At 54.5% G+C, this 11,825-nt stretch overlaps 3 protein-coding genes across 3 annotated transcripts; 1 reads left to right on the top strand and 2 right to left on the bottom strand.

The window, feature by feature from the left end:
• On the bottom strand, positions 1-2,408 carry CHC_T00000667001 (hypothetical protein; the record flags this gene model as incomplete). The annotated part of the gene is made up of 4 exons (XM_005710383.1): positions 2,376-2,408; positions 1,452-2,237; positions 411-1,391; positions 1-204 (listed from the first exon to the last, which is right to left on the bottom strand). Coding segments are annotated over exons 1-4 (2,004 nt in total), but the record flags the coding sequence as incomplete, so codon positions are not given.
• A 1,427-nt stretch (positions 2,409-3,835) lies between these two features.
• On the top strand, positions 3,836-4,657 carry CHC_T00000666001 (hypothetical protein). Its single transcript, XM_005710382.1, has one exon. The coding sequence runs from the start codon at positions 3,836-3,838 to the stop codon at positions 4,655-4,657; it is 822 nt and encodes a 273-aa protein (XP_005710439.1).
• Positions 4,658-4,737: 80 nt separating this feature from the next.
• CHC_T00000665001 (hypothetical protein) lies at positions 4,738-6,579 on the bottom strand. Its single transcript, XM_005710381.1, has one exon. It carries the CDS (start codon positions 6,577-6,579, stop codon positions 4,738-4,740), a length of 1,842 nt encoding a protein of 613 aa, XP_005710438.1.
• Between the last annotated feature and the right edge of the window lie 5,246 nt (positions 6,580-11,825).

The raw sequence follows: 11,825 nt of genomic DNA, 5'->3' as shown, positions 1-11,825 counted from the left end.
GTGCCGCGCGCCGCCGCGTTCGCGCGCGGCTCCTTCTTCGTCGGCGGCTCCGACGCAAAGCGCCCCGCCGCCGCCTTGGTCACCATGGACTTTCAGGGAAACCTCACCGGCAAGACCCCGGCTTCTGCAAGTAGCGTCTACGCGATAGCCGTCAGTAATAAGGGCGCCGTGGCAGCGGCTGGCTTCTCCCCGCAGAAGAGAGCGCTCGGCAAGGCCCGCGAGACCGTCGATGTTTATGTGTGCCCGCCGGTCCGCAGCTACTCGTTTGAGGTGTAGCGCTGCGTCTCAGGAGACAACCCTCGTATGCGAACGACCTTTCCTCACTATGCGGACGTGACCTGCCGTGTACGCGGTCCACTGCTACAGGACGGTTTGTCTTATTTCCCGTCGCCCCGCTTTCGCTCGATCACTTGTTTGCACCGCGAGCCAAACTGGATCGCCCGCTTAGCCCTGCGTGTCGCCTCGCTGGAAAGCCCGACCAGCGCTGCCGCGCGCCGGAGCAAATGCTTGTCGCCCACACCGTCGGGCTTGGACAAGTCGCACACGTGCTCCACCAAGGGCAGCCTCGTCACCAAAGAGATCAAGTCCTCGTCCAGGAACGGGTGCCGCACTTCTTTGCCGTGGTCCGCGATCAGCCGGTCGTCGCGCCCGAGGTTGCGAAACCACAGCCGACTCAAATCCGCGTCCATTTCCCGCTTGACCCCTTCCGCACCCTCGCTGCGGAAAATCGTTCGGTGCCGCCCTTTGTACCCGCCCATCAGCTCGTCGGCCCCCAAGCCGCTGAACAAAATTCGCGCTGTTGAACACGAGAGCTGCTTGTTTTGCCCGGGGAGATCAAGTCTTGCGTCATAGGAGTATCCTCGGCCTCGCGACGCGAGCCAGATAGCTGTCCCAATCGACGCATCCATAAGCTGGTCGCATGGGTGCACGAGGTGCCGCACGCAACTCGCAAGAGTCTCATCGGCCTCCATCGGCCCCACGTCAACACAGCGTAGATCAAAGTCGCGCGCAGTTCGCGACAAGTTGCGCAACTCTGCCAACCCGGAGATCGCGTTCGCTCTGTCCGGACACGCTTGCAAGGCGTCGTCGCTTTTTCCGAATGCAACATTGATGAGCTCTATCGTCTCACCTTCAGGTAGGCATTCGTCGAGTACGGCTGCGAGGAAAAGCGAGTCAATGCCTCCCGAAAAAAGAACGCCGTATCGAGGATAGCCGGGAGTGAACGACCTGTTGGTCACAAGCCTTCTTTGGAGACTGTCACGGAAGCGATCGAGAAACTTCGTTGCGGAATCGAGCAGCGTTAACTTGTATTCCTCTGCTGCTTTGCCGCTTCTGAGCCACTTTGCGGGTAGAAAGGATACGTACATACCCTTGTCGCTGCCCGACACAAGCTCTCCCTCGAGGCTTTGCGCGACGCGCTTCGGCATCACAAAGCTTCTATGTCTCTCTACGGCACCAAACGAGACCTCTCCATGTCGACCGAATTCCACGTATCCCAAGCCTATCGGTGGCAACTCGACAAAGCCGTGAAGCGCATGGCGGGGTGGAATAGAAAGTATTTCCAACCCAGTTCCCCGTATTACGCGAAGCATGAGAGAGCGACGTCCTAAGCAGTCCCGACCAAAGTATAGGCGTCTTCGCGCATTGTGCCAAAAAATCAGCGCCCATGGCCCCCGCAACTCATCAAGAGCACCAAGGGCGTGCATCCCCAAGCCATCCCCTTCCCTGCACGCCCTAGAAAGCAGTTGCTGTAGAGCTGTAAAATCATTTGCCCCAGTGTTGTCGCACACATTATACAGTTCTCCGTTGAACAACAATGCGTCGCCCGAGTCTGAAGCGAGCGTTTCAGGTGGGCTCCCGCGATGGGATAGCACTGTCTGGAGCAGATGTATCGTTGTCTCGCCTACACCGCCTTGGATTGAGATGGTGTGATGAAGCGTAGAGTCTGGACCTCTCCTTTCCAGTGCTTGAGCAACATCGTTAGTCGATAGAGGACTCTGCGTTGTACAGGTTTTTGACGTCGATGAGCCAGCCCAGACCGGCCATGGTGGTAACTCGGGAATCGTCCCGCAACTCAGAAGGGCCGCAATGCCACACATGCCTACATTTGTCGCAGCCGACGTTGGGCGGAGGAGACATTTATTTTTGGGCACTGTTTTTCCCAAATTGCTTGTAACGCTCACAAGCCAAATGCCAGCATTTCGCGTAGTGGTGTGCGAGTCCAAACAAAGATTCGGCTTTCGTATCTCCTCGCAGCCGACTTCAAAGCAAAATGGCTATTAGTCGACTTCACAACTTGTCCCGGGCTGTCCAGCGCAGCTTCTCGACGCGGCCGCCACCACAGCAAAAAATTGGAGTTAATGCTGTGCCGAAACCCTCTCTGCACGCAGCCGCACCGAAGCCACCATCGTCTCCTTTCGACGCGCTCGGACTAGATCTTACCAAGGATGCTTTGGGACCAGAGAGCGAGAAGCGAGCGGTGATTGAAGCCTTTGGGGCATCGTCCTTCACAATCTCTGGTGTGCGAGTATTGGGGTCTGTCCTGATCATGCCCAAGTTCTCAACGCTGTGGAACGTCAACAGCATGGCAGATATTACCTCGGATGCGTTCGCATTGGTCCAGCTCATTGTTCCGCGACCTGATGTTGTTATCGTTGGCACTGGTGCGGAGTTGGTGGTAAGTTTTGTATTCATCTTTTGCGAAAGAACTTTTCTGTATGCACAGGGGATGCAAAATTCTAACATATATGAACGATGAGCATTGGGTGAGTACAGCCGCTTTCGCCAGAGCTTCGAATGTGGTTTCGCGATATTCGAGTGAACGTAGAGTCGATGGATACGAAAAATGCTTGCCATACCTTTAATGTCCTTAACGAAGAATCACGAAACGTCTCGGCAGCTCTACTTCCTCCTGCATACAGATTGTCGGACCAATGAGCATGAATAATGTGGACACTATCCTGTCTGGCTTTTACGCGCGCGCCCTCTATAAGGGGCTCTGTACTTTTTTCCATTCGCTCCTTTCGCGGGATGAAAACGCACCACATCAATTCATGTTCACAGATGCGCAAGAGTGGCACAAGACTGCTCTCGAGACGAGCCTAGGGCACCTCTTGTGGCATACAACTTAACCTAACGTGGCATTGACAAGACCGTGTAGTCCGTATGATGACTTGCCTCTAATCTAATCAAATGGGTCCTATCGTAGAGCGGAAACAAATTCAAAGAGGCACACTGACATTATCCTTTGAGCCAAAAAGCGATGGTGATTTATGTCGTCGTTTCTCTCAGGCTTATCTTGGAGATTTTTGACTGCACGGTACGGAAGTGCAAATACAAGCATGTGCAAATACGATGCAAACCCTTTGCTTTTATAAGGTGAGCTTGTTTTCTTCTCGCAAGGCCGTTTACAAATGAATATATATTGTTGCAGAGGGTTGACGTCTTGTAAACCATGCCATCATATCCTTGCTGCCTTCCGTACAAATAAATAGTGTACCGTGCATATGTTGTACCAAATATAGTGCGTAGTATATGTGCACGTGTAGATGGGACGGCAAGCTTATGTTGAGGCACGAGGAGTGCCTCGCCGAAACAGACCCACGTCGGCTCGGTCGGCGGAGCGGAAACATGAGCCACATTGAGGAAATCATGTTTTGTGGGAAAAAATGTGCGGTTTTCTTTGATCCCTCATCCTAATTAGAAGGTTGGTGCGAGCCAGTCGCTTTCTTCCGCACGTAATCGTCTCTAGCCGCGACTGGCTCCGCCGTGCAGCAAGCACAGTCACCATTGCTGTGTTGGGTCGCCGTATCCCCAACCCCCACTCAATGTCAGCATGAAGAAAGTGGAAGCCATACGAAAGCTAAACGAGACAGAACTCGAAGAGGGCATCGCCGGCACAAGCGCCTCATGGCACCAGAAATACGAGTCCTGTCCGTTCATCTACGTCGGCGGTCTACCCACAGCACTCACCGAGGGTGACCTACTAGCTATGTTTGAGCAATTCGGTATCGTTGTCCTTGTCAATCTCGTGCGTGAAGCAGACACGGGCAAGTCGCGCGGGTTCGCCTTTCTAAAATATCACGACCCAAGAAGCGCCGTCCTGGCAGTCGATAATTTCACAGGTACTGAGGTGGGCGGTCGCACATTGCGCGTCGACCATGCCGAAGACTTTAAAATCCCAAATGAGCCAGGTCGGGGCATAATTGATACAACACCGCCACAGCTTAGGGCTGAAGATAGCTCCCGTCCGAGCGGTCGCCCGGCAACCAATGAAAGCAATGCGAATGAGATCACTGCAGTTGTCAAAAAGGAAACAGAGAAGGAAGATCGCCGAGAGAGAGCCGTCTTTGAGAGGTGGCAAGCCATGAATAAAAAACGTGAGAGGGAAGAGCGTAAAAGACAGCGACGGAGGAGCGATAAGGGGCACCCCGCAGTCCAGAGGGACGGACACGACCTCGACAATTCGATCGACCGAGAAGCAAATGTTCAACCCCCCAATGGCGAGGTAAACCGTGAGACAAGGCATGCAAGAGTATCGGAATCTCGCATTGAAAAGAGAAGACATAAGGAAGAACGACGGGCCCGAAAAGCTGAACGTGCCAAACTTCGGGAAGAACGGAAGCGAAGGAGAGCAGAGCGTGAAGGAGAGCGGTAACCGAAAAGCAATGGCATTTCGCGCCATAACGCCGATGTCTTCATCAGTTAGTTAAACTATTTATGTGAGGGCCACAAATCTCAATTATTCGCGACTTGGACATTTGCCAAGGACCGTTTAGCTGCCTGCAGCCTAGAAAAGCCCTCATCCTGCAAGAAGTCTGCTGAGGTTTGCTCAATTACGCTTGTCAAGTGTAGACGGGCTGCCCTCAAGTTGAGGCTGTTTTCAGAGAGTATCGCGTCCCGTACCAAAGAGTCTGACGCGAGGGCCATGTGCCTAAAGCCTCGGAGCTCCGATTTCCATTTATCTTGTGCAACAAGAGATCGCACCTGCTTCAACCGACAGTCGAACGCCTTTTGCTTCCCCCCATCTACTGGGACAAGTTCGTGGAGCTGCGCGTATGCTGCCCAAATCGAAGGATTGGTCGAAACAAGGGTTGTAGAATGACCGAGGACCTTTAGCAGTTTTCGGCATACGGGACCAACGTGAGCCTTGTCTTCTATGTCATCTGACTCCATCATGCGAATTACTTCAGCGACGGCAACCCCAATCGATTCAACCACAATGCCATCTTTGCCCCGCAGTTGAAGAAGCACTTCCATTGCTCGCACTATTTCCGGGCTTGCACGGATTTCCGTCGCGAGCATGAGCATGTTCTCCCATATATGCCACGAATCTCGTTTTCTCCTAGCTGCCTCGGACAAGGCCTTGAGTGCTTCCTTCTTTTTTCCGATCTCATGAAGCACGCGAGCGAGGTTGTTCCACGCTTCTCCATGTTCGGGTGTTTGCTGGACTACGCGCGTAAAGGCATGCGCAGCGACCTTCATGTTTTGTATTTGAATGGCAGCACATCCGTAAGTAAACCAAACGTCCGGGAAGAGAGAGTTGATATCTAAGGCTTGTTTAAAATGACCCACAGCATCCTCCCATTGCTCAGCTTCGACAGACATTCTCCCAAGAGCCCGTTTCGCTCGCGCATACTTGCCCCCACTCTCCGTCCATGCCGTTTCGAAATGCTCCTTGTTCCTCGTGACATCTCCAAGGACGCAAAGGAGGCGAGGCCGTCGGGCAGCACGAGCATGGACAGCTCCCTTCGCACCAAAATTCAAAACCCCAGAGGCAATCTCAGCCTCACCTGGCATCCCGTCCTCCACCACTGCTCGGTCGAGTAGGTCCAGCTGCTCACGAACTAGAGCCTCAGCATGACCAAGGTTGCCAATCAGGCGATGGCAATCAACAAGCTCATCCCAGTATTCGAGCTTCTCGAAAATCTCCATGGCTGATTTGACAAGCCCTATCCTTCCAAATGAAATGGCGAGCTCCTTCTTCAACTCCCATCGCGTTGGCACAGCAGATGCGAACAGGAGCATGTTCCGCTCTGCCACAGCTGCATGCCTACCATCTTCATCCATTGACGCAATCGGGTCATCCACAAACCGTGCTATCTCCTCCAGTTGCGACATGCATCGCTCTAAGTACCTCCCACGCTCGCGCTCAAACTTCACGCGCAGCATGAGCGCCCGCACTTGCACAATACTACTCGTTCCAAGCGGGCTCGTCCTGTTCTGAATAACAAGGTTCACGTATGGTGCCATCTCCTCTTTCGTCAATATGTGGGACGCATTGCGGGCCCGAACAACGGCGGCTTTCCCCAGAGCCAAAGCCTGCTGGATCGGCGAGAGATGTTCCTTCTCCTCCGCCAACGTCACTTGCTCTTCTTCATCATCACTTTCGTTTCCCGCATCAGACGCTGTGACGACAGACTCCTTATCCCCAGTCAGTTGAATGTAGCCCAACACGTCGCTATCATTCACAGGCACATTCTTGGGCAAAGGCAAGCTCCCACTATGACCCAAGTCATTTTTATCCCCAGTCTTCCCTTCCTTGCCCGTCACACATGGAAATCGCACGCCGAAATGCATGACATCCTCCCCTGACCCCACCCCCTCAATCCCAAAAGCGCGCGCGATCAACTGTGCAGTGGCCTTTGTCTGAAACCTGGTCCTTAACCCCATCTCCCCCGATATCCGAAAAGCAATTCCTTCATACTTACAAGCCTTCTTCAGGCTCTCCAGCGCTCCATCTCCATCATAGTACGCCCTCTGCGCCAGCGCCAACTCCAGATAGGCCAACACCAGTAACGCACGATCGGCGGCCTCACCCTCGTCCAATACTTGTAAGAAATCGTCCTCCTCGTCACGGATCTCCCCACCAATCGCTGCAGGTATCGGCATCCAGTCGTCCTCTTCATCTCCCGCATCATCCCCAGCACCAACCTGAACAGTATCTGCGTACAGCTCCCTCGCCTGGGCAACTTCGCCTCCCAAAAACCGTCCGAACAAAGTGAATATCTCGTAGCCTAAATCCGGCGCCGGCCCGAACAACACGCCCTGCTGCGCAAGCACTACTCTCGCAGCCCACCATGGCGCGAGCGTGGCGCCAGCTCTGACCAACTCGCTAACGGCATCGACTAGAATGCGTCTCGCAGCGCGGAGCCACGCAAGCTGCCTCGCAGGACGCGCCACATCCTCTCCGTTCCTGGCGAGGAGAAGGGCTGCGTCAGCATCGGCAGCTGTTACGCTGGCGGAAGAGGGGGGCCCGGCCCAGTTTGCAGAGACGAAGGCGTTGAGCAGGCCAACGCCCGCGACGTAGATGGTGCGCAGATGCGGGAGACTGCCCCCGGCGGCGGCACGGAGATGCTCGAGGAGCATAGTGGGGGGTTGGGCTGGCGGGAGCGAGACCAAATGGTGCGCGAGACGAGCGGCGGGAGTGTCCGCAGTGCCGCTCAAGAAAGTGTAGTCTCCGCGGGCGATGGCGGCGGCCACGGGGTGCTTGTGGGATGAGAGGGCAGCTGAGTCACCCAGCAGGAGCAGGCGCTCGAATGCGGCGAGGGTAGCCATGGAGAGGAGATGCGAAAGGGTGGAAGGGGGTCAAGGAGTGGCGGATATGGACGACGGCGGGGGTAAGAGGGGGCGGAGTTTGATCCATTAGACGGAGGGAAGAGACCAATCACAGTGGCATTGCTCCTGCGAAAGCGGCTGTTTTCGGCCTTTTCTCGCTCCCTGTGCATAAGGAAATAAAACACTAATCGGTGACGTTGGCCAGTACATGCCGCACGATATCATCATAGATATCTACAACGTCGCCGAAGGCACCCTTGAGGCAGAACAATGAAAGCATTAGCTTTGATACTATCCATCCTTGAACCAGCAAACGTAGCTTTAGTCCCAACGATTTCATTGAGTGTTAATACGTAGCCTCCTCCGCACCGCTATCATTCTCCTCGTACCCATCATCGTCATCAAACCTAGTCCCCGTCTGATAATCCGCGCCCAACTCCAGATCCTCATCCTCCTCCAGCCGCGCCGTATCCTGTACCTCTACTTCCGCCTCACCCTCCTTTCTCTCCCCCTGGCCCCCGTCCGCATCCCCGTCGTCTTCCACCCCCAGCTCGCCGCCCATCATAGCCCCCTCAAACGCTTCCATGTCCTCCTCGTCCTGCTCGTCTACCACCACCCGTCTCCTCTTCCTACTCCCCCCTTCCTTCAATCTTCTCGGCCTCAGCTCCGCCGGCAACAGCTCCGGCACTACCCACCCCTTATCCAACTCCCATATACTCTCGCCGCCCCCTTCACACATCCCCCCCGCTTTCTCCTTGTAGTAAAACCTCCGCAGTTTTTCCAGCTCTCCCACTAGCCCGCTCTCTCTCCTTTCCACGCGCGGCCTGATCGCCTGCGCCGACCGCGCGATCGACTTGCGCATTTCCTCATACAGCGCCACCAGCCCTTGCTCCGACGGCATCAGCTTCATAGGCTCTACTTTCCGGTCCCCCTTGAGCGCAGGGTAGTAGGCTCGCGACGCATCCGCGTTGGCATTTGCAGAAGCTCTCACGATCGCTTCATAGTTCTTGAGCGAGCCCATCCCAACCTCTGCCATCGCGTCACGAATGGCCTGGGGAGGGCGCTGCCGTGACATTCCGCCCCGGCCCCGGCCCCTGCGCGGCGGCATTTTGGATTGGAATTGGTGTCAGGGGTGTAGTGGAGTGCGTTGCAGCGGATGGGAAGGAGGGGACGGTTTGGTCGAGAGTCATGAAACTTTGGGAATAGGAAGGCCAATCTTTTGTCCAATTGCGAAATTTTATGTTCATCCGTCCACCCCAGGACCGCATTCGCCAATCTCTTGTGTTAGACGAAACTACCACGTTCACCCATCACTTCATCCCTATTGCTTTCGCATTTCCTCTTGCCAGCCTCGCTTTCGTCTATGGCACGGAACCCCGCGTATTTCGCCGCTAACACCTCGAACACCTCGAACAGCTGCTCAAAAGAAAATGATATGACAAGAATGCAAACTGTTTTACATTCGGTCTATGAGAGCCTCGTGGAGAGACAAAGCAGGCAGGCCGTCAAGACAAGAAGGCGGACTGTCTCTAACTTGAAAACTGGAATAAGAGTACGGTATAGATGGTGTCGAAGAGAGATCCTTTACTAGGTTAAATTGCAGTGACGGAAGGGGGCAAGACGGCTATTGCAAAGTACAGTTAATACAAACCGCTTGAATGAAAATACAGGGGGGGGGTCGCGCAATAGTGCCACTTTGAGTAGTGCTTCCCACGCATTAGTGCTAGGCAAAACGCCTTGGCACGGTTATCATACTTCCTACACGTGTTCATACACGTGTGCCCGCTGCACATGTCGCACAGCACGTAGCGCCGCATCACGCACAGCGGGTGACGTATGATACACTTCTTACAGTAGACTCTCTCAGTACAGTACTTAAGCCACTGTCCCCCCCAGTAAACGGCGACGGCGTGAGCTACTGTATCATCTTCCTTCGTCACAGCGGGCATGGAATCTGCTGCTTGACTTCGGCAGAGAACATCTGGGCGGGGCGCCGCAGGGGGGGAGGGGTAGAGCGAGTGCAAGGGAGGAGAGAGGGGACAGGGGGGGAGGCAGGGACGTTCGCAGCTGTCGCCTATTGAGAGGTACAGTAGAATTCCGCTTCAAAGCCTGGCATCTCTGATCGCTCGCTTCAAACAAGACATGTCCTGTTTGACAACTGTATGTAAATGATTGTGTTTTGGCGCTTTCAGTATAGTGCCATTCACGCAATAGTGCCATATGTTGAGGTCTGTTTCGGTATAGCACTATTGCGTGGGACCCCCTGTATACCAAAAATCGATGGCATTATCTGGGCTATTCATATTCTCACAACATCCGGTGGTGTGACCGCTGGTCTGGTTCTATTCTAATTCCGAACTCGGTTTTCTGTAGATGTAGTTTCTACGGTGTAGTTTAAAATAATCAAGAGCTGGCCTGTAATTAGAACAGCCAGCTCATTCCGGATTCCGGTTTTGTGGGAAGATAGAAATTGCACTTTATTTGGTTAGCCCTAAATCTGGGAAAAAGTGAAATTATCCGTTCGACGCGCCGGCGGGAAATCCGGATATATAAAAATCCGAGGGCGGTATCCCGACCGACCCTCGGGGGTAACTTGCTACCCTCCGACAGCGCCGGCGAAAAGTCTCGAGACTCGACATCCGTAGTATCCCCATCCCCCTCGCTCTCGCCACTCCATTCCCCCGCCGCTGCGTGCGACGAGCGCGGCTACTACTAACCTCACCGTTCCCGTTCTCCCACAGTTATGGGCCCAGGGGGAAAGATGAGTAAATTATCAGGATTCTTCGACCCGCCTCTCTTCGCCGCCGATGGCGATCTTGAAGCCTGGCGCAAGAAGGTTGGACAGTGGGTCGACTCACTTAAAGTCGCCCACGACCAAGACACCGATCGCACTTTTCAGACGATGTTCAAGCTCCTCGGACGAACGCTCTATGAGCGGGGCCTTCCGGAAGCTCAGAAGGCAATCGTCGATGAAGCCCAGTCCAAAGGACAGCTCGACTACCTTCAAATGGATTATCCCGTGCAAGCAGGACTCTTCATCGTCGAGCTTGTCGCCGTAGACCCAAAATTGCCATGGTCACAAGGCTCATCGCATCATACCTGAAGGTCACCTCGTGTCGCCGAGACAGGAACGAGAAGCTCTCCAGCTTCGTCTCGAGGTTCCAAGGTTTGGCAGCCAAGCACTTGCTGCACGCCAACACTTCTTCTTCTTCGCAGATAGGTGAAGTTTTGGCGATTACCCTCCTCAATAACGCAAACATAGAGGAGGGAACGTTGACCAATGCCAAGCTCCAACTAATTTCGCATGCAGAAGCCCGAAACAAGGAGGAGTCGGCAGTCGTCGACACCGACAAGGTATCCAAGGTGCATCTTGAGGAAGTCCTCAAGATATCCGAGAAGCTGAAGAAGGTTGACGTTCCACTCCGCGAGTCAGAGTCCACGGCCGATGATTATAAGAAGGCTCTGTCCGACTTCAGATCGCAAACAATCAGCTTCATCCGCTCCTTGGACATTGCAGTCCAAGACCTGAAGGTGACTGCAGAGAATAATGCTGCGAAGACGTCAGTCGCTGACTCTTTCCTGCCGCGGCACACTTTTTGCAGGCTTAACCTTGACGACGCGGTGATCGTGCTGAGGAATCTGACCCAGACAACGTCAATGGATGCTCCCCAGTTCTCCATGAAGGACGTTCAAGCCTTTGTTGACCGCAAGGTCAAGTCTCTCATTGGCACCCATGGCAAGCCTGGCCCTGCAAGCATCTTCGACAGACTCTCTGAAGTCGGCTCACGTCACGGGCAGAAGAAGGACACTCGAATGGGTCCACCCTCTAGCCGTCGTAACGCATCTCGAGGCAGTCGCAAGAGGCAGCTGCCTTCGGATCACGAGACCCAGTCCATTTGCTATGACTGCGGAGAGCGTGGTCACTACAGAGGGGCAGCAGAGTGCAAGGAACCTAGCGCCTTCACCAAGAAAAAGAGGACGCACCGAGACCCCAGTGACGTCGGCTCCGGGGCACATCCCTCGTTTTTTCGGAGAGGCTCCGGCGGCTCGTCAAACAGGCAAGCCTAGTCAGCCATCCCGGAGCCTCCTCGGATATCAATCCGAGAATCTCGGATCCAAATCCCATTATTGATCCGGGATGTCCCAGAAGTGTTGGAGGGATTTCTTGCGCCGCAGCCCTCTGCACTGCCATGAACATTCCGTTCAAACTTCGAAGGCTAGACTGTGAACCGTTCTTGCACCGATATGGCAAGAATTGTAGCGACGCC

Source organism: Chondrus crispus, genomic scaffold (genome assembly GCF_000350225.1).
Source record: "Chondrus crispus Stackhouse genomic scaffold, scaffold_567, whole genome shotgun sequence".
NCBI lineage: Eukaryota > Rhodophyta > Florideophyceae > Gigartinales > Gigartinaceae > Chondrus > Chondrus crispus.
Note: the sequence above shows the minus strand (reverse complement) of the source record. Positions and strands in the feature narration are given on the sequence as shown.